The 22,589-nt window shown below is 40.2% G+C and overlaps 1 protein-coding gene across 3 annotated transcripts in view; it reads left to right on the top strand.

The window, feature by feature from the left end:
• E2F3 (E2F transcription factor 3) overlaps nt 1-22,589 on the top strand; it is a 69,745-nt gene that overhangs the window by 43,005 nt on the left and 4,151 nt on the right. For 2 of the 3 annotated variants that reach the window (XM_045847209.1, XM_045847210.1), the window contains 5 exons: nt 14,465-14,576; nt 15,837-16,038; nt 17,278-17,436; nt 20,401-20,515; nt 22,333-22,468. In XM_045847209.1, coding sequence (XP_045703165.1) covers nt 14,465-14,576; nt 15,837-16,038; nt 17,278-17,436; nt 20,401-20,515; nt 22,333-22,468 — 724 coding nt within the window. Of the gene's footprint in view, nt 1-14,464; nt 14,577-15,818; nt 16,039-17,277; nt 17,437-20,400; nt 20,516-22,332; nt 22,469-22,589 lie in introns of all 3 variants that reach the window. The other variant, XM_045847208.1, reaches the window with a different exon arrangement.

Consider the following 22,589-nt stretch of genomic DNA (forward strand, 5'->3'; position numbering starts at 1 on the left):
GGAGTACAGTCACATTAGCTCTTTTCTGTATTCTTATAATTGTATTGGTTCTAGGTTGGTTCTGACTGATTTTTCTCCAAATATGGGTCATGTTGTCATGCTTCCTTGGAAGCCTGGTAATTTTTGGTTAGATGATGGTCATTGTTCGGTGCTAGACATTTCTGTACTTCTGTAGTTATTATCAAATTGTGGTCTGAGATGCAGCTATGCTTCTTAGAAACGGTTTTGTCTTTGAAGTCTTGCTTTGTTACACAGGACCAGAACAGTATTTATTCTAGAGCTACTTTTGCCTCACTAATGAAACAACACCCTTCTGGGTACTCTAGCCTGTGCCTTATGAATAACGAGGGTTTGGGGGGTTTTTTCTTCCTGTCTGGCTAGTAAGAATAGTTGTCTGAATAACATGTCTTTTATTTCAAGCCCTGTAGGGGCTCTAGGCAGTGTTTTCTATTCCTTTTCAGGTATTTATTTTTCCTGACCTTGATTAGTTTTCTCATGTATATTGTACTGATTAGTACACTGCTGCATTGTCAAGGTTCTGCAGATTTCCAAGGTTCTCTCTCTGAACGATTTTCTCCTTTCCAGTAGTCTGCCAGAATTCTAGATTAAAGTAACTAGAATTCTCACCTCCACCTTCTTTACTTGGAGAGTTTATTGGCCTCCTCCTAGATTCCTCCTTATTATACTGCAGCTGAAACTCCTCACCGTCAGATACAGGAATTAAAGTTGCCAGTAAGTGAAAGTTGAATGAGCAGGAAAGCAGCACTTTTTGGCTTTCAAATTATTTATTAGATTAAGTTCTCTGTATTTCTTAAAGTAGATAATTAGTTCTTAGGTTCATAAGTTTTGCAAGAGTATTCCTGCTTCTTGGAGTCCTTTTACCATGCTCCCGCGCCAGGAGATAGTTGGTAGAACTATGTCCACCAGCACCAAGTGCCCTGTCCCTTAGAACCAGAGGGATAATGAAACACGTGTTCTTTTTCTGGAACGGCACTGCTAGCACACTGCTGCAAGCCATTTTAGCAACTGGGCTCTAAAGTTACTGTTCCGTAACCTGATGTGTCAATAATACCTCAATGGGAGAAAGTGTACCAGCAGTTTTGAGGGATACTAAGAATGAAGCAATTGAATTACTACTCTCTGCATTGATGAACCCATGGTAAGACTTTATAGCTTTTCATTGTATCTATAAACTAACGTATTTTGTCATGCATAATGCGCAATTTTGCCCAAATTTTCAGGGAAACATAAGGGTGCACATTATACATGGGTAGTATTAATACTGTATCTATATAAATGTTTCTAATTTTTTTATTTATGTTTATGCATTACAAGTGTAACTCTAGAAAGCAACAATGATACCCGTATATAAAATAATACCCTGGAATATGATATTTTGTTTGTTTCTATAAATAGATAGATAGATAAATAGATAATTGAATAAATAATTGAATTGAAAAATTAAAACAGAAGGTGTTTGGGGTATTTTTTTTTTCCCTCCAAAAGCTTGGGCCAAAAATGTGGATGCATGTTATACACGGGGGCACATTATACATGGCAAAATATGGTATCTTTTTAACTGTGAGTCATTAACGTGGAAAGAAGCCTCTCCATGTGTTCAATTATCTTTGTTTTCTGTGGGTGGGATGAGGTGCAACTATTCAAATGGATAGTTTAAATTTGCTTTTATTTTTAGAGCTTGTTCTAGTCCTTACATATAACACAAAGTATGTCAGAGATGTAATTTAATTATTCAAAAAGGTGATTGGCTTTCTCACTTCATAAAATTTTAGTATTTGTTGTGAGCAGTATCGATATCCTTTAACAAACAATCATAATTACAGGGTAATGGTTTATCCCTTGAGTCCACAAACTGGCCTGCTGGCCAGATATGGTCCGCTGCCAATTTTGCAAATAAAGTTTTATTGGAATACAGAGAAGCCCATTCATTTATGTATTCTTGCTGTAGCAGAATTGAGTAGCTACAACAGAACTATGTCCCACGAGGTCTAAAATATTTGCTACGTGGCCTTTTACAGAAAATGTCAACTTCTGGTATGTTCCATTGGTGTTGAAGCGAGGTAAAATCTTAAGACCAAAAACTGGGAATCAGAAAGGGAAGTAGAGATAAACTAAATAGTTTTACTCAGGTGGGAGGTTCAAGTGTACTATGGTGGGATGCATCTGAGCAGCAGAATTAGAGCCTAAGCTTCATTACAGCCCATCCTGGAATATATATTTGAAATACTTTGCCAACCTCCAAATTGGAAACAGAGATATCTGAAGAGAATGCTTAAATTCCCTTTTATGGTCAATAACTACATTTTAAGATTGGCAATTATTTAAAATAGGAAAATGTGAATTTGGTAATATAAACAAATTTAAAACCCTCTTTTAAGTTAGTGGTTTAATTGCAGTTTTCTCTGCTGTTTATTTTTCATTAAAAAAATACAAAATTTAGAGTTACAAAGTAATAATAGAGCTTAAATATTTTATGGCAGATGAAAACATTTTGTCCACTCTGTTTTAGAGACCACTATGACTCATGGATATAAAAAGTAATCACAGCATTGCTCTTATTTAAAATATTGTTCATTTTCTCTTTTTTATTTTTGTTCTTTTATTTTTTAAATTATATTTTATTGATTATTCTTTTACAGTTGTCTTGATTTTTCTCCCTTGGCACCCCTCCACCCAGTAACCCTCCACTCCCTCAGGCAATCTCCCCACCATTGTTCATTTCTGTGGGTCTCGTATAGATACGTTCTTTGGCTACAGCATTTCCTATGTTGTACTTTACAACCCCGTGGCTATTCTGTAACTACCTATTGTATATCTTAACCCCTTCACATTTTTCACCCAGTCCACCACAACCCCCTCCCATCTGGCAGTCATCAAAACACTCTCCTTGTCTATGATTCTGTCTCTGTTCTTCTTGTTGTTTAGTTTGTGTTTTATTCAGTTGTTCATAAGTATTTTTGCCATTTTATTGTTCATAGTTTTTATCTTTTTGTTAAATAAGTCTCTCTAAATTTTCATATTATAATGGTTTGTTGATGATGAACTCCTTTAGTTTTTTCTTCTCTGGGAAGCTTTTTATCTGCCCTTCAATTCTAAATGATAGCTTTGCTGGGTAGAGCAATATTGGCTGTAAGTGTCTGCTTTTCATGACTTTAAATATATCTTGCCAATCGATCCCTTCAAGCCTGCAAAGTTTCTTTTGAGAAATCAGCTGACAGTCTTCTGGGAGGGAACTACCTTGTAGGTAACTAATTGCTTTTCTCTTGCTGCTTTTAAGATTCTCTCTTTATCTTTCACTTGTGGCATTTTAATGATGATGTGTCTTGGAGTGGGCCTCTTTGCATCCATCTTGTTTGGGATTCTCTGTGCTTCCTGGACTTGCATGTCTACTTCCTTCATCAAATTAGGGAAGAGTTCTTTCATTATTTGTTCAAACAGATTTCTAATTTCTTGCTTTCTTTTCTCCTTCTGGAATCCCTATGATGCAAATGTTGGACCTCTTGCAGTTGTCCCAGAGACTGCTTACACTACCCTCATTTTTTTGTGTTCTGTTTTCATGTTTCTGATTAGTTGTTTTTTGCTTCATTTTGCTCCAAATCATTGATTTGATTCTTGGCTTCATCCACTCTGCTGTTGTTTCCCTGTCAATAGTTCTTTATTTCAATTATTTTCTGACTGGATATTTTTTATGCTGCTGAGGTCCTCACTAAGTTCCTGGAGCATTCTTATAAACAGTGTTTTGACCTCTGCATCTACATTGCTTGTCTCCATTTTGGTTAGCTTTTTCTGGAGTTTTGATCTGTTCATTCATTTGGGCCATGTTTCTTGGTCTTCTCATTTTGGCTGCCTCCCTGTGTTTGTTTCTATGTATTAGATAAAGCTGCTTTGACTCTGTGTTTTGGTAGTGTGGTCTAATGTAGTAGGTGTCCTGTAGGGTTCAGTGGCACAGTCTCTCCTAACACCCAAGCTGGGTACTCAAGGTGTGCCCTTTGTGTTGGCTGAGTACACCCTCCTCTCTTAGTTGAGCCATGGTACTTGTTGGCAGATCTACAGGAGGGATTTACCCAGGCTAGTCAGCTGCAAGGATTGGCTGTGACCACTAACCACCAACTTATGCCCTCCATGGAGGATCTGCTGTGCAGGGGCTTGGTGGTGGTGCTCCAACATGGTCTGTAGCTACCCACTGGATGCCCTGACCTTGGGGTTTCCTGGGTGGTACAAGCCACGGTTAGCCCCCAACTTTGTTTTCCCAGCGGCCACCCTGCCTGTTCTATAAAGCAATCTGAGATAGCTGCTGCTAGTGCTGGGCTAGGGCTCACTGAGGCCAGCTGTTGCTTGTTTGAGAGGATTTAGGAAGTTGCGCATCAGGAGCTAAGATTAGCCATTCATAGGGAAAAGCAGCTTGGACAGGCCAGTTAGTTGGGAGTTCTAGGGATCTCTAAGGTGGGTCAAACAGTATTAGCCAGGGTGATAAAGTTTCAGCTATGGTACCAGCTTGCCAGCTGTGTGACACTGTGACGAAAGCATTTAGAAAAGGGACAATGGCCTCTGCTCACCTCGTTGCAAATACTTCAGTTTCTTCCTTTTTACCACTGGTGCCTTTCTAGCTGCTACCCCAGTGCTGGAGCTCAGAGGAAGAGAGTATGAGTAGATGAGTCTGTGTGTGGGTTCTTTAAGAGAACCTCCTTGAGGCTCAAGCAGTTTCTCTTACCATCAATCCAGAAGTTGTGGGGACTTATCTTCCTGGCACTGGAACCCTGGGCTTGGGAGCCTAGTACAGGGCTGGGCTGGCACTCCTCACTCCCGAAATAGCCCTCCCAAATTTTTATGCACCACACACGTGGGTGAGGGACCAGCCTGGTCCCCATCTGCACCCCTCCTACCAGTCTGTGTGGATGTGGCTTCTTTAATTCTGCAGCTGTCAGACTTCCATTCAACTCGATTTCTGATGGTTCTGAGTGATGGTTGTTCTATATTTTAGTTATAATTTTGTTGTGGTTGTGCACAAAGGCAAGCCATGTCTGTTTATGCCACCATCTTGACCGGAAGTCCAAAAATATTACTCATTTTCTCTTATTTCAACTGAGTAACATTGGATCTATTTAATTTAGTAATCAGGACTTTCTCTTAAATTTCTTAACCCTTCACTCTTAATTTGGGATGGATTGTGTATATGCATACATTGATATAGAGTTAATCTATAAACAGTTTTCAGGGGGTTTTGGTTTTTAAGATCAACATAAAATAATTGGAGTAGAGACCTAGGTAGGAAAGACATTAGGGCTTCAGCTTCTATTTGCAAAAGAAATCATTGCCTAGTTTATGTACTAATACGAAGTGCCTAGTACAGTGCCTTACACATAGTGAGTAGTTGGTACCACTTGCTGATAAATGAAAGTTAAATAAAAAGAGGCTCATTTGTGGCTCAGAAAGGCAGTTTCATACATATTTATCTTCCCCTTGAATCCCTCTGAAAATATAATAAACAGGTTTTTAAAAATAATAATTAAAAAAGACAGTGGGGCTTTTAGTGGACAAGATAATTCAACAGATGTCTGGAAAACAGGAAGGATGGAGGAGTGACCATCAGTCCAGCACAGCAGGCGCAGCCGTGGCCCGGAAGAGTGCCAGTCTGCTCTCGAGAACCACAGGAGCTCAGGTGCGGCCTAACCAAAGGCAAAAAGGGGAGGCATGTGAACATCTTCACACAGAATAGATGTCTGGAATGTAGGGATCTTTTTCCACACAAATAATTTTTTAGAAATCTCCTCAGAATAAATGAATTGGTTCCATTCTAGCATGAGATCAAGGTTTTTTTTAAGTGATAGGAAAATATGACCATGAAGAAAACCGATTAAACAGGAAACGAAAACTTTAAAGGAAATAATAAGTGGCATCAGAGAGGCTGTGCTATTCATAAAATAAGAGGAAAGGAAGGAACGAAGAGCTTTAGAGGATCAATCTAAAAAGGAATAGGAATTTTAGAAAGGTTAGAGACAACGAGGGAATGATTTACAACGTGTTTCTTAAAGCTGAAATCAAAACATGTAGTTTTTAGGAGCCCATGAGTTTCTTACACATTTAGTGGGAGAAGATGCACACCTGAATACATTATGAGATTTTGCAGTAAAATAAGACAGGCCTAGAAGGTTACAGAGAGATTAAAGTAGAGTAGCTTCAAAGGAGTGAGAATCGGTGACTGTAGGTTTCTTATCATCAGCACTGGAGCAGTGCCTTCAGAGTTCTGCGTCAAGGGATGGTCAGCTTAGCCAAACTATCAAGTGTGAGGCTGAAGTATGCATTTCAGATACATAAAGACACAAATTTTCTCTTCCATACTTCGTTCAGATGTGTTCCAGGAAAACAATTGATAACAGTGTGATCAACTCTGGCTAACTTAAGCTAGAAAGGAATTTATTGAAAGGATATTAGATAACTAACCAAATTGCCAGGAATACTTTTAGAGAATCAGACTTGGAGAACAGGCAGAAACAGAAGGATCAATAGCCTGAACCACAGCCCAAACATCAAACCATACCACAAGGCCAGTGTCCCTCAGTCCCTTCTCCCAGGCTCCCCAGCCATTACCACTGGGCTTCCTCACAGGAGTGACTCCAGATCCAAGTCCAGCGGGGTCTTGGACCTGCCTGTGCCAGCCGAGGTGTCGGCTCTGGCCCAGGGTTCGGGGAAGCTGAGAAAGGGCAATGGGGGCCTTCAGCCTCTGTGGTAAAAAGGTGGCCGTGCCTCCCTCCCACCAAGAATGTCAAAGTGGGAAACTTCTAACAATAGGGGTGCAGGTTCAGAGGCTGGGCATTCAAATAAAATGACAAGTGTCCACCTCAAACATCAACACTACATGCAGTGAGGGAAAACTGTAGCAAGACAGCTGTGAGACAGGCTTGGAGAACAATCAGTCCCATGTCTAGACAGCAGGAGGTCCAAGGGTTTCAGACAGCATTAAAAATGGAGACTAAATAGAGTATTGGATACGATACGGAGAGTTGGAAAAGTGGAGGATGTGGTTAAGGCAAATGGTGCCAAAAGTCAGGAAAGACAACTGGAAACTCCCAAGAACACAAACGAGCTCTGCATGGCAGGAAATGCAATCTCAGTATACTATTTAACTCTGCGATGAATGGTATTTGTATAGTCAAAATGCACAGCACTTGTTTTCATTTTAAACAAGAATAATGATGTAACTATTGGGGAAAAGTGTGGAAGAAATGGTTATGGTATCATGAAGGAAATGTACATAAATAAAGAAAATGGCTACACCCAGAAATGGCTGTGTAAGCTTCTTACTTAGAGATACAGAGGTGACCCTGGGGAGGTAGTCATAAGCTCTCTGAGCTAGTAGATTTTTGAAAGTCGTGTGCATTGATTTTTAAAATTGTTTAAATTATTTTTAAAACAATAAGTATATGTAGAAGGGTAGTATAGGTAAATGACTTCTATTTCAAAAGTCATGATTCAGTTTGAGATTCCTTTTCCTTTAGAAGCATTCAGGTGCAGGTCTGTCTGGGAAAAGTCCGACCATTGTTAATTTAACGAGAAAGGTTGCCAGGCAGTCGAGGAGAGTGGACTGGATGCCCATTCAGAACAATGATGACCTCACTGTACTAGTTGGTGGGGGTGGTAGACGCCGATGAGTGAGTGTGTGTACTGTGTGGCCGTTGCATTCATAATGACTGAATGAGTAAAGCACTGAATCTTCATCAAATATAGTAGTTACAACTAGAAGGTAGGTATTCCTTTATTAAAACCCTCCTGCCCTAACCTGCTGAGCTGATAGCCAAAATCCAAGGGAGTCTCAGCTGTGGTCTGGGCTCCAGCTGGAGATTTCTCCTTTGGGTTATTTCACTAATGTGCTTAACCTGGTTCTCATTCCTTTTATTTAATTTCCATTTTCTTCTATTTCCCTTCTTCCTCTGTTCAAAATGCCTGTCTCATGTTTGGCTTGGAGACAAAATGTATCATATATCTAGTTCTTTCCCCTGCCCAGATCTCCTACTAACTGGGCTGAAGGGAGTTTATTTTAGTGTTCACAGTTTGTTAACCTACAGCAGGCCATGCCTGTTTCTTGAGTTGATTTTTTCCGGTGGCTCAGTTGAATGGTAGATAAGAACACCACTTGCCTTCCCACCGTGAAGCTGGGATGCTCTTTCTGGAGCACAGCCCATTTCTGTGTTGAATCCAGAGCCATACACAGTGAATGCTGCATGAGATTTTCAACAGTCTTAAAAAATAAACTACTAGTCTTGTTTTGTTTAACCTCAAATGGAAGTGATTTTTGTTTTTCTTGTAATGGAAGTAACCCACGCTCACCCTAAAATAATTTAGAAATATAAAAAGCTAGGAAGAAAATAAAACCATAATCCTACCACACAAAGATTAATTCTCAAACTATTTGGTATGTATTCTTAGATGCCTTATTTCTGCGCATATAATTTCCCTACAAAACCACAATTTTACTACTCACACCTGCTTTTTAAAAAATACATAGATGTACATCATTATTAATTGCATAACATTCCATTATATAAATGTACAGTAACTTACTGAATTATTCTTCTGAGATTGGGCATTTATGTTGGATTTATGTGGACAATGTAAATATTAAAAACAAACTGGCTGTGCTTCTTTTAATGTATAAACCCTAGAAACAACATAAATGTTCTCAGAATATTCTCCAAGAAGTGGAGTTGCTAGGATGTAACACATATATAGACACATCACTTTTTAAAATACAATCAAATACTACAGAACTGTAAGCATGAAATTAATACCCCGTGTTTTAGTTCTCGGAGATTACCTCTGCTAACACTCAATGTGGATCTTTCCAGACCTTTTCCTTTATGGATACATGGAAATTTTATAGTGAGGTCTATAGTTTTACAATTTTTTACCCCTATATGATCATGTTATACATATGTTAAACTGCAACTGTAATTTTTCCTCTTTATATTTCTTGTAAGTCTTTTCAAATACAGAGTGGGACAAAAGCAGGTTTATTGTTGGTCATATGGAAAATAGTACAATAATTAATAAATAATACAAGAATAAACTGTTTCAGGTACTCACAACTGTAAACCTGCTTTTATCCCTCCTTGTATGTACAGATTAATCTCCAGGATATATAAATACATATACATATACATATACATATATATATATACACATATCTATTTGTGTGTGTGTGTGTGTGTGTGTGTGTGTGTGTGTGTGTGTGTGTGTGTCTTTTAAACATTCACCTTGCAGGTTGGTAATGTTTGAGCTTTATGATTTACCTGCGAAGAGCCTTTGGAAATTTACTTCTTGATTCATTCAAAATAAATAGGTAAATTTGACTGAGTACATGCCATGAGCAAGGCTCTGGAGAAACTAAGCTGCTAAAGACTGAGCTTTTGGTCCAGTGATCATACAAACAGGTCTCTGAGAGGTATTTCAGGAGACTTGTTTACATTGAGGAATACCTCTCACTGACCTTCTGCTTAAGATTCCCGGGTTCCAGAAGCTCATGTTCTTGCATCCTTGCTATTTGGGATCCAGGTGGACCGTCTTGAGCAGGTGGTGGTAGAGTAGCTACCCAGAGCCCGCCCTCAATGCTAGGTTCCTAGGGAAGTTAAAGACACCCCAGCCAAGTACGTTCCTCACTAAGTAAAGAAGCCATGGTATAGTAATACAGTACTATGCAGCTATGAAAAATAAGGTCATTCTAAGTATGGTGACAGTACTCAAACCCTGAAGTGTGTTGTAAGAATAGTATGTGGTTTGCTACCATTTGTATACAGTTTTTAAAGGTGTGGTATGTGTATTTACATAGACTATCAAAAAGCATGTCAAAGTAACTTAATAGCACTTGCCTTTAAGAAAGGGAATTAGGGTTCAAGATTAGGAGAAAATATGTTTTCTATATATATCTGTTTGTACTGTTTGGATTACCATGACCATTTATTTAAGGGAAAGTTTTTTTATTATGAAAATAAAAGTCTTTACATGTAATCATAAAGTAAGATGGTATCAATATAATAAACTCTATATAAACTGGTTATAAGCATGGACTTTGGTATAGGCATGCTTACTGGCCACGTGTTCTTGGAAGAGTTATTTAAACACTAAACCTTAGTTTTCTCCTGTAAAATCAGAGATAATAGCAACTACTTCATGAAGTTGTATGAAAATGAGATAACAATTATTTGGAAAGCAATTAACGTGGTGCATAATATATGGTAAGCACTCAATGTTCATTGTGTGATAGTTAATGCTAAAGGGCCATACCTGTCCGGGCTCCTGGTTGCCAGGGGTAGTAATATAACTCAGTTGTCTCCTAACACAAAAGGGAGAGAGTTTGTTGGCTGACACAAGTGGAAGTCTAGGATAGGACTGCCTTTGGGCATGCCTCAATCTAGCACCTCCCTTGAACATACTGGGACTCAGCCTTTCTCCAGTGCTTAACTCTGTTTTCTCCTATGTTGGCTGAGTTCCCAGGCAACTCCAGGATTATACCCTACTGCCTAATATCTCCCGGTGAAGAGAACCCAGTACTTCTCAACAAAAATCCCAGGATTGAGTGGTTCATTCCACTTTTTTCATGGGGCCCATCTCTAAACCGGTCGTCTTAGTTAAAAGACTGGAATGCACTGATTAGTAGGCCCCGATTACTTCTTGTAACCAGGATGGGAAGGGTCAGTTTAAGATGTTGAGCAATATCATTAGATCTTTTGTTTTCAGGCTTGGAAACATAGTAACCACGTGGACTACGTTCCTTCCCCAAGGGAAGAAAATGGAGGCAACAGATGTCAGGCAGGTGGAAACCATGGTGCTCCCTCCCCACAGCCCACTGCTCGGCTGCCTGACCATTAATCCTGTTATTTTGTTACAAGGAATGTGATCTTAGTTGGGGCTGAGGTTCCAGGAAGGTGCCATGTGGGTGATCTGCACAGCATCTCCTCTGTGCAGCCTTGATTCCTGCTCAGGAGCCATGTAATAAGGAAATCTGTTTATAAACCAAATAACTCAGTTCAGCAAGGGGTTCACCCTAACAGTAACCAAAAGCTGAGATGACCAAGAGAAGAGATTTTTCATCTTCTCCCAGGGCAAGGGGGTGTAGGCAGAGACTACCTGCACTGTTTAAATCCACCCATCTAGTTTTTTTGTTTCTGTGTATCTTACCATGGATGTGTTCTTGAATTTGCCAATTAAAGTAATGCTGCTCCAAGCCCTGGCCAGGTAGTTCATTTGGTTAGAGTGTCCTCCCAATGCACCAGAGTTGCAGGTTCGATCCTGGTCAGGGCATGTACAAGAATCTACCAATGAGTGCACGAATACATGGGACAACAAATTGATACTTCTCTCTTGCTTTTTCTCTCTCTTCCCTTTCTCCCTTCCTCTGCCTCTCAATTCAATAAATAAAAAACTAAAGTCACTTTTTAAAAAAGTAATGCTACTTTATTATATATCAAAATTATTAGCATTTGCCAAAAAGAGAGCCCAGTTATTCCGCCCATCCTCAGATCTAGGAACTGCAAGTTCAGCCCCCACTCACTGGACAGTGGGGGAAAGGTAACAAGGAAACCCAACAGAAAACATCCTTTGGAGGAAGAAAGTAACACAGGGGTTGCCTCCGTAGCACATCATGTCTTCTCAGCATGAATGTTGGTTGGCACTTGGAGACTTGGTGGAGACCTCTCAATTCAATAAGTTCAATTCTGGCTTGTGGAGTCAATATGGCTACCTCGGATTCTACCCTCTCAAAGCTCATATCTTTGTGGTGTGCATTTATAGGCTCAGTGGTTGTCTTAGTGGCTGAGACACCATGGACCTTTTGCTTTCTGGATATAAAGATTCTCTGTTGATACAAACACCTTTAAAATTTAGTAGATTTTTCTATCTAGTATGTAGGTTTGCTGAACTCTAGAGCTTAGTGTTTGGTAACCAAAGTCACTCATCATGACTAGTCCTAGCCCTTAAAGTTCCATCTCAGTTTCTCAGCAACGGATTTCTGGCGAATCTCTAGCCTATCGGTTTACTGCTTCCATAGGCCTTTGCCTCAGAGCAATTTGAAACAAAAGCCTCAGATGGGGAAGCAAAACTAGTATTGCCCAGGCTGCTGGCCAGTGGTTGGTTCTCTGTTGTGAAGGTTCAAGGAGAGTACAGCCTGTGGACCACAGAGTTGGGGGTCCCACACTCTTTTCCCATTTGCCTTCCTTCTGTGGACTGTAGCACGGGCAGAGAATACAGCTGTCTACCTTCTTGGATTGCATTATACAAAGAAAAAGGCCTCCATGACAAAGCTCTCTTCTTCTCTATCTTTAGGTAGGCCAGCCTCAAATGAGGCTTGTCTCTATCAGTGATCACTTCTTGAAGGCCCCAAGAAGGGACCCACACACTCGGCTATACTCTTCAGCAGGGCTGCCAGCCCCAATGTTGCACCCTGCTCAGCTAATCCCACACACCGCCACTTGCAACACCACACTTTCAGGTTCTCGACTCCCAGTGCTTTAAGCAAAAAGATTTTATTGACTAATGTAACTGAAAAGTCTGGGGAAGACCAGTTGTTGACCCCAGTGTGTGTATGGCCTGATCCAGAGCTTTGAACGGTGGCCTCAGACCCCTTTGTCTCCATCTCTCCACTCTGCTTTCCCCTGCAGAGGCTCCATTCTCAGGTAGCTTCCAGCTTCCACGTGTCAATTTTACTGGGAAAGTACACCATCTTCTTGCCATTAGTTACAGAAAAACTTCTGGAGTTGGCCTTTGTTCGCCCAGCTTGGGTTGTGTGCCACCCCGACCAGCCGCTGTGCTGTGAAGGGACGAGGTACAGGAGAAGGGGCCACGATGACCAGCTAGGCCTGGGCCACCTGTCTGCAGCTTAGACTGAGGGGGAGAGGAGGTTACCACTCAAGGAGCAGTCGGAGCATTTGCCGGATGAAGAGGGAATTCTGCTGGGCCAGCCAAACAACAGGACTACACAGGGATTGGATACAACATTTGGGAGGGAGAAGTGAAGTTGAGAAAACAAACTGGTGAATTGTCACTCCTAGGCCTTTAGAGTAATGTTAGGCAATACAAAGGTGATCTGTGCCACTGATGTAATCCACATGGTAAAAAAAAAGAGAGAGAAAACGGAAAGAGGAGAAATAATAACTTTAATACTATCTTATTTATAAAGCCAACAAACTTATTTTAACATATCATCAGTATTAAAATTATTAAGATATTTTACCCTTTTTTTAACTATCTTCAAAAATCCAGTGAGCATTTAAAATTTATAGCCCAAGTCAGTTCAGATGAGTCATGTGTGGCAGCTGCTTACTGCAGTGGGCAATCCAAACTGCTGATACCTTTCTGTAGAGAAACCGAATGTTTATCATCAGCTGATAAGTTGTTACTTTCGTTTCTATTCATGGGAAGTTACTTTGAAATTGTGAATTTCCTCATTAGAAGAACCTGCCTTAAAATGAGCTGAGACACACACTGCCATGTGGAGTGTCTAGTTGGTGCCACTTCTGTCTGAGCACCCATCAGACCCACACGGTTACTTTAATACTCTGTCTTCGCTCGTGGACTCTGTGCCCCAGGTAGTTTAGGACTCCTCTGTCTTCCTTCTGTTCCCCATGCCCAGTGCCCAGGACATAGAAGACACTAAGTGGATATTTTTAAGTGAAATGCAAATAAATTTAAGGCTAAGGTGAGAGCTTCTCATTTGCCAGGTTTGATGACAAAGTGGCAAGGGTAATATTAGTAGTTGAAGCTGAAGATGGGGTGTTTGCACTATTTGTTATTCTGACGAATGACCATCTGTAGTCTGTGACTAGCTGTGTTCCCATTCAATCACTTAAAGAGGGAGAGAGATTGAATACCTACAGAAACCCAGGCTCTGTGCCAAGCACTTGGTATACAAAGATAAATGGGAAACAGTCTCTGCCTGGAAGGAAATGAGAACCAGATTAGTAAAATAACTCATATCCAATAAGTGGTATGATACAAATAAACACAGTGTTTGGGGAAGCACAAGGGAGGAGGTCCAGCCAGGTCAGAGACGGAGAGAGGCAGCAAAGTTTCACTGGGGAGGCGTTCATTTAAGTTCCTTGGTGCCTACTGTATTATTCCCAGTGCCTAGCCCCGTGCTTGGTGCGTGTGTTGAATCAGCGAATAAATGAACAAAGTGGCTCCTGGACTTAATCGTAAAGGATGCTGGATTTGTCCATCTGAGTATACACAGATGATCACTGCAGATGAAGACAGAGTTTGCATGGCAGCTCAGTCCCCAGAGCCAGAACGCCGGCTGTGGGGGCCCGGTGAGACCTGAGTGAGCGGCGCAGAGGTGTAAGAGCAGGTGTGAGCCCGCAGCACTGAGCCCTGGGCAGAGGCCGGGCTCCAAACAGCCTCACTTCTTGTGATTGTCCATATGATCGGGACGAATGATTGTACTTTCTTATTCCAGGCCAAGCGAAGGCTGGAGCTAGGAGAAAGCGGTCATCAGTACCTCTCAGATGGTTTAAAAACCCCGAAGGGCAAAGGGAGAGCTGCACTGCGAAGTCCGGACAGTCCCAAAAGTAAGGATTCTTTCATCTCTGATTCTCTGTGGTGCGGGTTCTCAACTTTCAAAGCTTGTGGCTGGAAGGATGCCAAGGTGTGAATAATTTTGGCATGTTTTGTTCTTTTTCATTTCTTTCTGTGCCTATCCAAAAAATAAATACAGTGTCTGCAGACACCCAGCAAAAGGTTTACAGAATCACTCCAGTACCTAAATACTGGCTTAAGGGGAGGCCTCTTAAAATGTGTGCAATTTCATTTTTCAACTCAGAATACAAGCTCTTTGTTGTGTCCTACAATGAAATTTAATTCTAACTTGAACAGACATTACTTTAGAGATGGAGGTTAACTGGGTGTAGGCGAACTGTGCCAGAGTCACTGATGTCTGTGTCGCCTACATCTCTAGCTCGACGTGAGGCAGCATAAGAATTGACTGAGACCAGTGAATTGCAGCTCGTTTCCCTTTCACTGATACAATCATCATTTCTCCTGGGAGAGAGAAAAGTAGGTGGGAGGTGGCTAAATAGTCAGTCCTTTACATCTCAAGCATTTAATGTAAAGGCTAAGAACTTTGTTCTCTCTCTCTCTCTCTCCCCTTCCTTGTAGTTTATGAATTAGGCAATCCACAGATTATATGTACTGCTAAATTAAACCTTTGACCTGTGACCTATCAGAGAATAGATACAATACTAAGTAAGAAATTTCATTCAAGAGGAATGGGAGATTTGATTAAAAGACTCTTCCAGATTCCAGAGTCTTCATCCAAATACAGCATGATTTGAAATATTGCTGAGTGAGTTATACACACACACGCATACTGGAGCCTGAATGGCCAGTTGAAGTGGGTCTGTCTGCACCCCGTCACAAGATGCTGCAGAGATTTGTCACCTGGCCCATCAGGTTAGGTTCCTCACTTGTGGATCCCGTGGGACTACAGCACTTTTTCATTCATTCAACAGACATTTTTGAGCACCTGCTATGTGTGAGATACTTCACTAGCCCCAGGGAATAGGGTAAGCCAAAGTAGAAACTACTGAGAAACTTATAGTAAAAGCAAACAGGAATTTGTACTGTCTCTTCCTTAATAAAGCAATTTCACAGCTTTCTCTGTAACTTCACAAAAACAACAGCAACAACAGCTTGCTTCCAGTACTAATACTCGGGCTGCAGTGGGAAAGAGGGCTTGCTCAACTGCAAAGAAACCCTTCATTTCTTTACCTTTCCCCCTATTCCCCACCGCTCGGTTTTTGTTTTTCTTTAAGCTCCAAAATCTCCCTCAGAAAAAACACGGTATGATACATCCCTTGGTCTACTCACCAAGAAGTTCATTCAGCTGCTGAGCCAGTCACCTGATGGGGTCTTGGATTTGAACAAGGCAGCAGAGGTGCTGAAAGTGCAAAAGAGAAGGATTTATGATATCACCAACGTCCTGGAAGGCATCCATCTGATTAAGAAGAAGTCTAAAAACAACGTGCAATGGATGTGAGTATGAGTCTCGCACCCGCCCCATCCCCTGATCAGATGGGGTCCATTCAAACATTGATTGTGCTTCCGCCCAGTCCCAACTGTTATATTCATACCTGTGCTTGATTTCTTAACTCTCCTACTCTTTTCTTCAGTCTCCTTCTCTCTTCCTTCCTCAACTCCTTAGCCACAGGTTCAAAGTCTCTTTAGGAAGAGACTTACTTTGATAGTGTCAGAGATAAAAGGGTTTGTATTCCATTAGCTTCAAGCGAAGGGACCCTGGGATTGATTAGGTCCTGCAGATGTGAAGTAGAGTGCTGTTCACTTGTGACCATGAGGTCCATGTGTGTAATCTCAGGGACGCTTGCACATGTCTTAACTCCAATAGGAATTTGGAAATTAACTGTGGCTGTGTATCGACACATCTGTGTAAGTCCACAGTCACCAAATATCTTTATCCATGCTTCTAATAGCAGACTAACTCACTTTCCGAATAAATGAACACAAGAGTTAAATGCCTCAGTTCTTTCTAGGAAGCAGAGATGATAATGCTTATCACCTATATACCCGCATGTGTGGTTAAATTTGTGAATTATGAACAAGCACCTGAGCAGGCAGTATTTTAGAAGGAACTACTAAAGTGTATTGGAAGGAATAAGTATGTTGTGCGGGTTGAAAAAATACTACTCCAGACCCGAGAAGATGGTGTGGCCTGTGGTCTGGGAGAGGCCCGCTAGGAGTTCTGTGTCGTTGGGTACCGCACCTGGATCTGTTTCCGTGCCCTCCTTTCCCTCGTCAGTTGTTGGTGTGAGACCCTCAGAAATTACCTAGGCCTTTCGTGCTTTTGGGATGATGTTTTGTTGAATTTTCAATCATTCTGTCTTTCTTTCAGTTTTTCCACTTTTCTCTGTTTTCCTATCTGCCTTCTCCCCCCGGGAGGCATGTGGCAGGAAGGCGCTTTGCCCTTCAAATTTGAGCCTTCTGAATAAACAGGCCTCCTCTGTAGGAAAGAACCCTGAAAATAGCAGGATTTTTTCACTTAATTTCTATGGTGTGAAAAGTAAAGGACTGAGTATATTAAAAAATATGTGTAAATGTTCTAATTTTAACACTTGGCAAACAAACAATGTGACCTCCTATATCAAGAGGGGGCGTTTACCCAAAGGATCGTTTCTCCCTGCCCTCCCTCAATTGTTCGTTTTCCTCCTCCCTTCGGCCTCTCCAGTAGCCATGAAGAGTCTGTGTTTGGGTTTCTAGGGGCTGCAGTCTGTCTGAGGATGGGGGCATGCTGGCCCAGTGTCAAGGCCTGTCAAAGGAAGTGACCGAGCTCAGTCAGGAAGAGAAGAAATTAGATGAACTGATCCAAAGCTGCACCCTGGACCTCAAACTGTTAACCGAGGATTCAGAGAATCAAAGATATCCTTTGTGCCACCTGGTCATCGGGGGTTAGTGTCTTCTAGGTTATTTCCAGAACTGACAATCTTTGATGCATGCACAAGGTAGAATTTTACTCTGGTTTCATGTTCACGTGTCTATGTTGTATGCATGTGTGTGTGCATATGTCTGAATCCACTTATTTTTACATTAAAAGTCAGTGTTTATGGAAGGATAATCACCTGTTATATCTATTTTATAGCAAGGAAAGACCTGTTTTTTAAGTCATTTTATTCATGTGTGGTTGGGCGCATATGGAAACACTCATAGCGTAAGGCAACACTATTATAAGATATGTGTGGTGTCAGTATTAATATTAATGACAACATTCTGCAGATTCATCTTTGGCTTTCCAGACTTTGGGTGGGTGTTAGCTGTCACTGTTGGGGTTCTCACATTCTGTTTTCTTTTCATCAGATATTGGAGCAATTGGAATTTGTTGAATCTGTCTGATTGAGCTACAGTTGAGAAAAATCCAGAGAGTATAAAAAATTATTCTATAACTTTTAAAGAGCACTATGCTGATTCACAACACTAAAAATTGATTTCAGAAGCACTGCAAGGCCTGAGAAATCTCAGTATATTCGCTCATCTGCAAACATTAGTGCTTGGAAATAAAGACATAAAAACCATGTTCCTGTTCTCAGTAGGCTGACAGTCTGTTGACCATCTCAGGACAACCTGCTGTTCATCATGCCACTTAAGACAAAACACTTAGGGAGAATACTTCATTGTTTTGGCAAGAAGAGCTTGTAATATTCTGAGTTATTAGTTGAAGACAAAAGCAATATTTTAAGTTGTCCCATCCCTAACTTTGCAGTTCCAAGCTTAATTGTTCCACATTTACCTTTGTGAGAAAGTAAAATGTGTCCTTCCCAGTTTCTTTTAGTGTCTCCTCTCTAACAGGCTTTCCCTCAGAGGGTATGGGGACATTTATTTTCCAGTTTGGGCCATTTTTTGAAACTGCAATTATTCATTTCCTGTTGACCAAAAGTTTAACCTCGTCAGCTGATGGTGAATGGAATGGAGACAGAGGTGTGCTAGTGTGCAGCCCCAAGTGGTGGGCAGAGTGGGTGTACAGGGGGAGAAACAGGAATAGCCCCAGTTGGGCTGTTTGAGTCGTTGTTTAGTCTAGAGCCCCAGCAAGATGTGCAGTCACACATGATTGGCAGCTTGTGGCTTATGACATTGTCACCTACATTAGCTTTCTTTGGGGCCTTTGTTGCAGAAAATGAAAGCTTCCTTGCAGGGGGCTGCTAACCCAAGAAGCAAATTCAGGAGGGAGCCACAATGGAAGCACTTTTTAAGATTAGAGAATATATTTGCACAACTTATTTCAATTTGCCATTCAGTTCCGAATTTGGTACAGCTTGTTCACAAATGTGTTGAAATTTTCTTTCCTGTAGCATGTTGAGTAATTGTAGATGAGTTTTTATTTTAATGAGTTCTTGTCACATAGCTTTTGACGGTGGGCTGTGATGTAAGTACCTGATCAGTCTCCCCAGTGTTCTCAGTAAAAATTCAGAACTGTCAGGCCTTTTGGAAGGGTACCAGTTGGCTCTCCTGATGAGGTAAATGGTCGCATAAAACCTGGACTCCTGCTTCAGCTGTCCAGTCAAGCTCAACACTGTGGGCTGTTGTCTCAACTATTGAAACTTAAAGGAGATAAGTGCCCTTAAATGTGTGTGCAGATTTGGGGTGGATGTGTTTGTTTTCCTGAGGACTAGGTTCTTAGCTTCCTTCAATTTCTAATAAAAAGCTACTATTCTAAGGGACATTATTTCCTCCAGGCTCTCTAAGTCCTATTTCTGTATTCAACATATTAGATCAGAGTCTATTAGCCACATTATATTACCTGTAGAAATGCCTTCATTGAGCTGTGATTTGCTGTTTCATCATAGGCATTTTTTGTGGGTTTATGAAAGAAAAATGCTGGCTAAAGACATTGTACATTAATTGTGTTACTCCATGTCCCTTATATAAGAAAGCCATGCAGCCTGTTCTCTCTTAGTGCCCAGTGAAAGCTTATCTCTTCAGGCAAGCTTGCATGAATATTTCTATCACAGAATAGTACCATATTCTCATGATATCCTTTTAGGTTTGGCTGCCAGCGCACTTAAAAGAGGTGTTCAGTGCTCAGAAGTAACTACCCAGAGTACTGAAATATAATGTTACCCTCTTTTCCTAAATTAGTGTTTCTCAAATTCATGCATGTTGCAGACCATCTGGAAACCGCTTTCCTCCTTGTGAACACTGAAATAGTGATAGAGTTAATAATATCATACAAAGGATAATTTTCTAACAGAGAAAGACTGACATTCTTACCAGTAGACAATAGATGATCACAGCCAGCCTAGGTACACTTAAGGAAACATGTTGCCTGCCTGACCAATATTGTATTCTCCCATTAATAAAACTATTTGCTACTAATTCATTCATTCATTTGGGTGGCTGCTGGCACTTTCTAATAATCAGGTAGAAAATAAAAGTTATTGCAATTTCCAAAACATTACACTTAATAGAGCTTTTTCTTCTTTCCTATAAATTGCCGTCTGCAATCATTTGATTTGAGTGACAGCGCACTTCATTGGAGCTCATGGAATACTTGTGTTCCAGCGGGATCTGGTCTGAAAATCCCTGACCAAATTAGGCTTTGGTTTTCTTTTGGTAATTTATTTGACCTATTCTGTTTCTGTATTTAATTTTTTAGATAGCCATGGACTTTTTTAAAATGTGCAGGAAAAAACTATACATTTCTTTTGTTTAGAATCACCCAGAAAACAAGATTCATGGGAGATCCCATATAATTAAAGATCTAGAAAGCAAGACAGATATAGTCTTAAAAACTCAAAATATTTCAAGAATTCTCCATGCGTCTCTTTGTTATCTCCTCATAATGGTTACATCTGAGTCAATCAGTTGGAAGACTTCCTTAACACTCATTACGTTAGCTTATGTTACATATCAAGATATCCGAAAAATTAGTGGCCTTAAAGACCAAACTGTCATAGTTGTGAAAGCCCCTCCAGAAACAAGACTTGAAGTGCCTGACCCATTAGAGGTAAGGAGACGACACGTCTTTGTTCATCTGCAGAGATCTTTGTGGCATGCCGGAGGTTAAAGAATCATTGATTCAATGCATGGTTCAAGTTTGTACCCTCCAAAACACTTGAAAGTTCTTTCCCCATTTATTGTACTGAATCCTAACTTTAGGAGCATTTCACCAGTTCAGTATGAACTGAAACTCCCAAAAGTCTAATGTTAATATTAACAGGGCGCTCAGCTTGAAGTGGCATACGGTTCCATCCCTTCTGTGCTTCCTTTTTTACATAATTTGTTGCTTCTAATCAATTTGAACTTCTGGGGAATTTTATGTTGATTACTCTGGTTCCCACCACAAATAGATATACAAATGTTTTAAAGTATCTCCCTAACTTACCACATTTAAGAATTTATCATTTATATTATGTTTACTTTTAAGGATTGAAATGGGACTTTGGGTTATTTGGTAGGCTAGAATATTGTAAGAAAGTAAGGGCATATTTTCGTGATTGATTTCAGACATTTTTGATAACAATAGAACTAGACTTTAACGCTAAGGTAAAGAAACATAGTGAAAAGAATATGCACAGGAAATAAAAAGAGTGAAATTTGCAAGCTCCCGTCTAGGTAGAGTTCACCTTAAGTGATAATAATAGCTCTGTGACCTAGATGAAGCGGAATGTTAAATATTAGTGTGCTGCCTTCTCTTACTAAACTCAGTTCCAGTGGTTATTAAAGTTCAACACAAAAATGCCCTTCCATAAAGGAATAATAATGTGGAAATACTGCATTTGGAATACTAGAAGGACCTTTTAATAGTTTGCAAAAGAAAAGAATATATTTGGAGAGCATAATTCACTTCCTTTAGGGCAGGGGTCAGCAATTTTTTTTAAGGGCTACACAGTAAATATTTTTGGCTTTGTGAATCATATGGTCTCTGTTGAGACTATTCAACTGCATGACTGTGCCATTATAGCATGAGAAATAAAACAGCCATGGGCAATGCATAAGTAATGGGAACAAACATGACTGTGTGCCAATAAAACTTTATTGGGTTGGCCAAAAAGTCCGTAAGATTTTTTCTGTAAAATGAAAAACACATTTTCACCAATAACTTATTAATTTGGATATTTTGAGTGTGTTGGCTATCTCCTGTGTGATATAATGTGATTGTTCTCAATTAATGTCTGAATTTCATCACTATCAACTTCAACTGGTGTACCCAGCGGTGGTGCATCATCCAGCAAAAATTCTCCAGCATGAAACTTCACAAACTACTTTTGACATGTTCGATCAGTCACGGCACCTTCTCCATACACTGTACAAATCTTTCTTGTGCTTCAGTTGCATTTTTACCTTTCTTGAAATAATAAAGCATAATAAGCATAATATTTTGCATAATGTGCCCAAAAATGTTACTTATATTCTTCCATCTTCAATATTAAAATGGCTACACAAAAATTCACCCATTTTGATGTGTTTTTTTTTCAAAGCATGCTGATATCACAGCTGTCACAATACAGTCTAACAAAATTGTTTCAAATAAAGTTAAAGACAACTAAGTGCTATGAGAGCCATCTTATAGAAAAAAACCAAACGAACTTTTTGGCCAACCCAATACAAAATCAGTTCGTGGACTGGGTTTGGGCCTTGGGCTATAGTTTGCTGACCTGTTCCCTAGAGGATGACAATCAACGATAAAGGTAAACTACCTATAAAAAAGCAAAGTGAACTACGAAAATTACACTTACCTTACATTTTTAGGTGAAAATGACTATAGCTTTCATTTTCAAAGAAATTTCGCTTTGAACTCTTCTCACTCTTTTCTGTTCGTAGAGCCTACAAATACACTTGGCAAGCACCCAAGGACCCATTGAGGTTTACTTATGTCCAGAAGAGACTGAAACACACAGTCCAGTGAAAACAAACACCCAAGACCACAATGGGAATATTCCTAAACCCACTTCCAAAGGTAAAAATTCCATTTTTATCATTTGGAAACTGTATTTGAAATGAAGGTGACTATGAGGATCCTATATCAGAACCACAAGTCTAGGCAGGACACAGAATCTTCTGTTATTATTGTTATTAAG

Source organism: Phyllostomus hastatus, unplaced genomic scaffold, assembly GCF_019186645.2.
Source record: "Phyllostomus hastatus isolate PE091 unplaced genomic scaffold, TTU_PhHast_1.1 phas_contig_524, whole genome shotgun sequence".
NCBI lineage: Eukaryota > Metazoa > Chordata > Mammalia > Chiroptera > Phyllostomidae > Phyllostomus > Phyllostomus hastatus.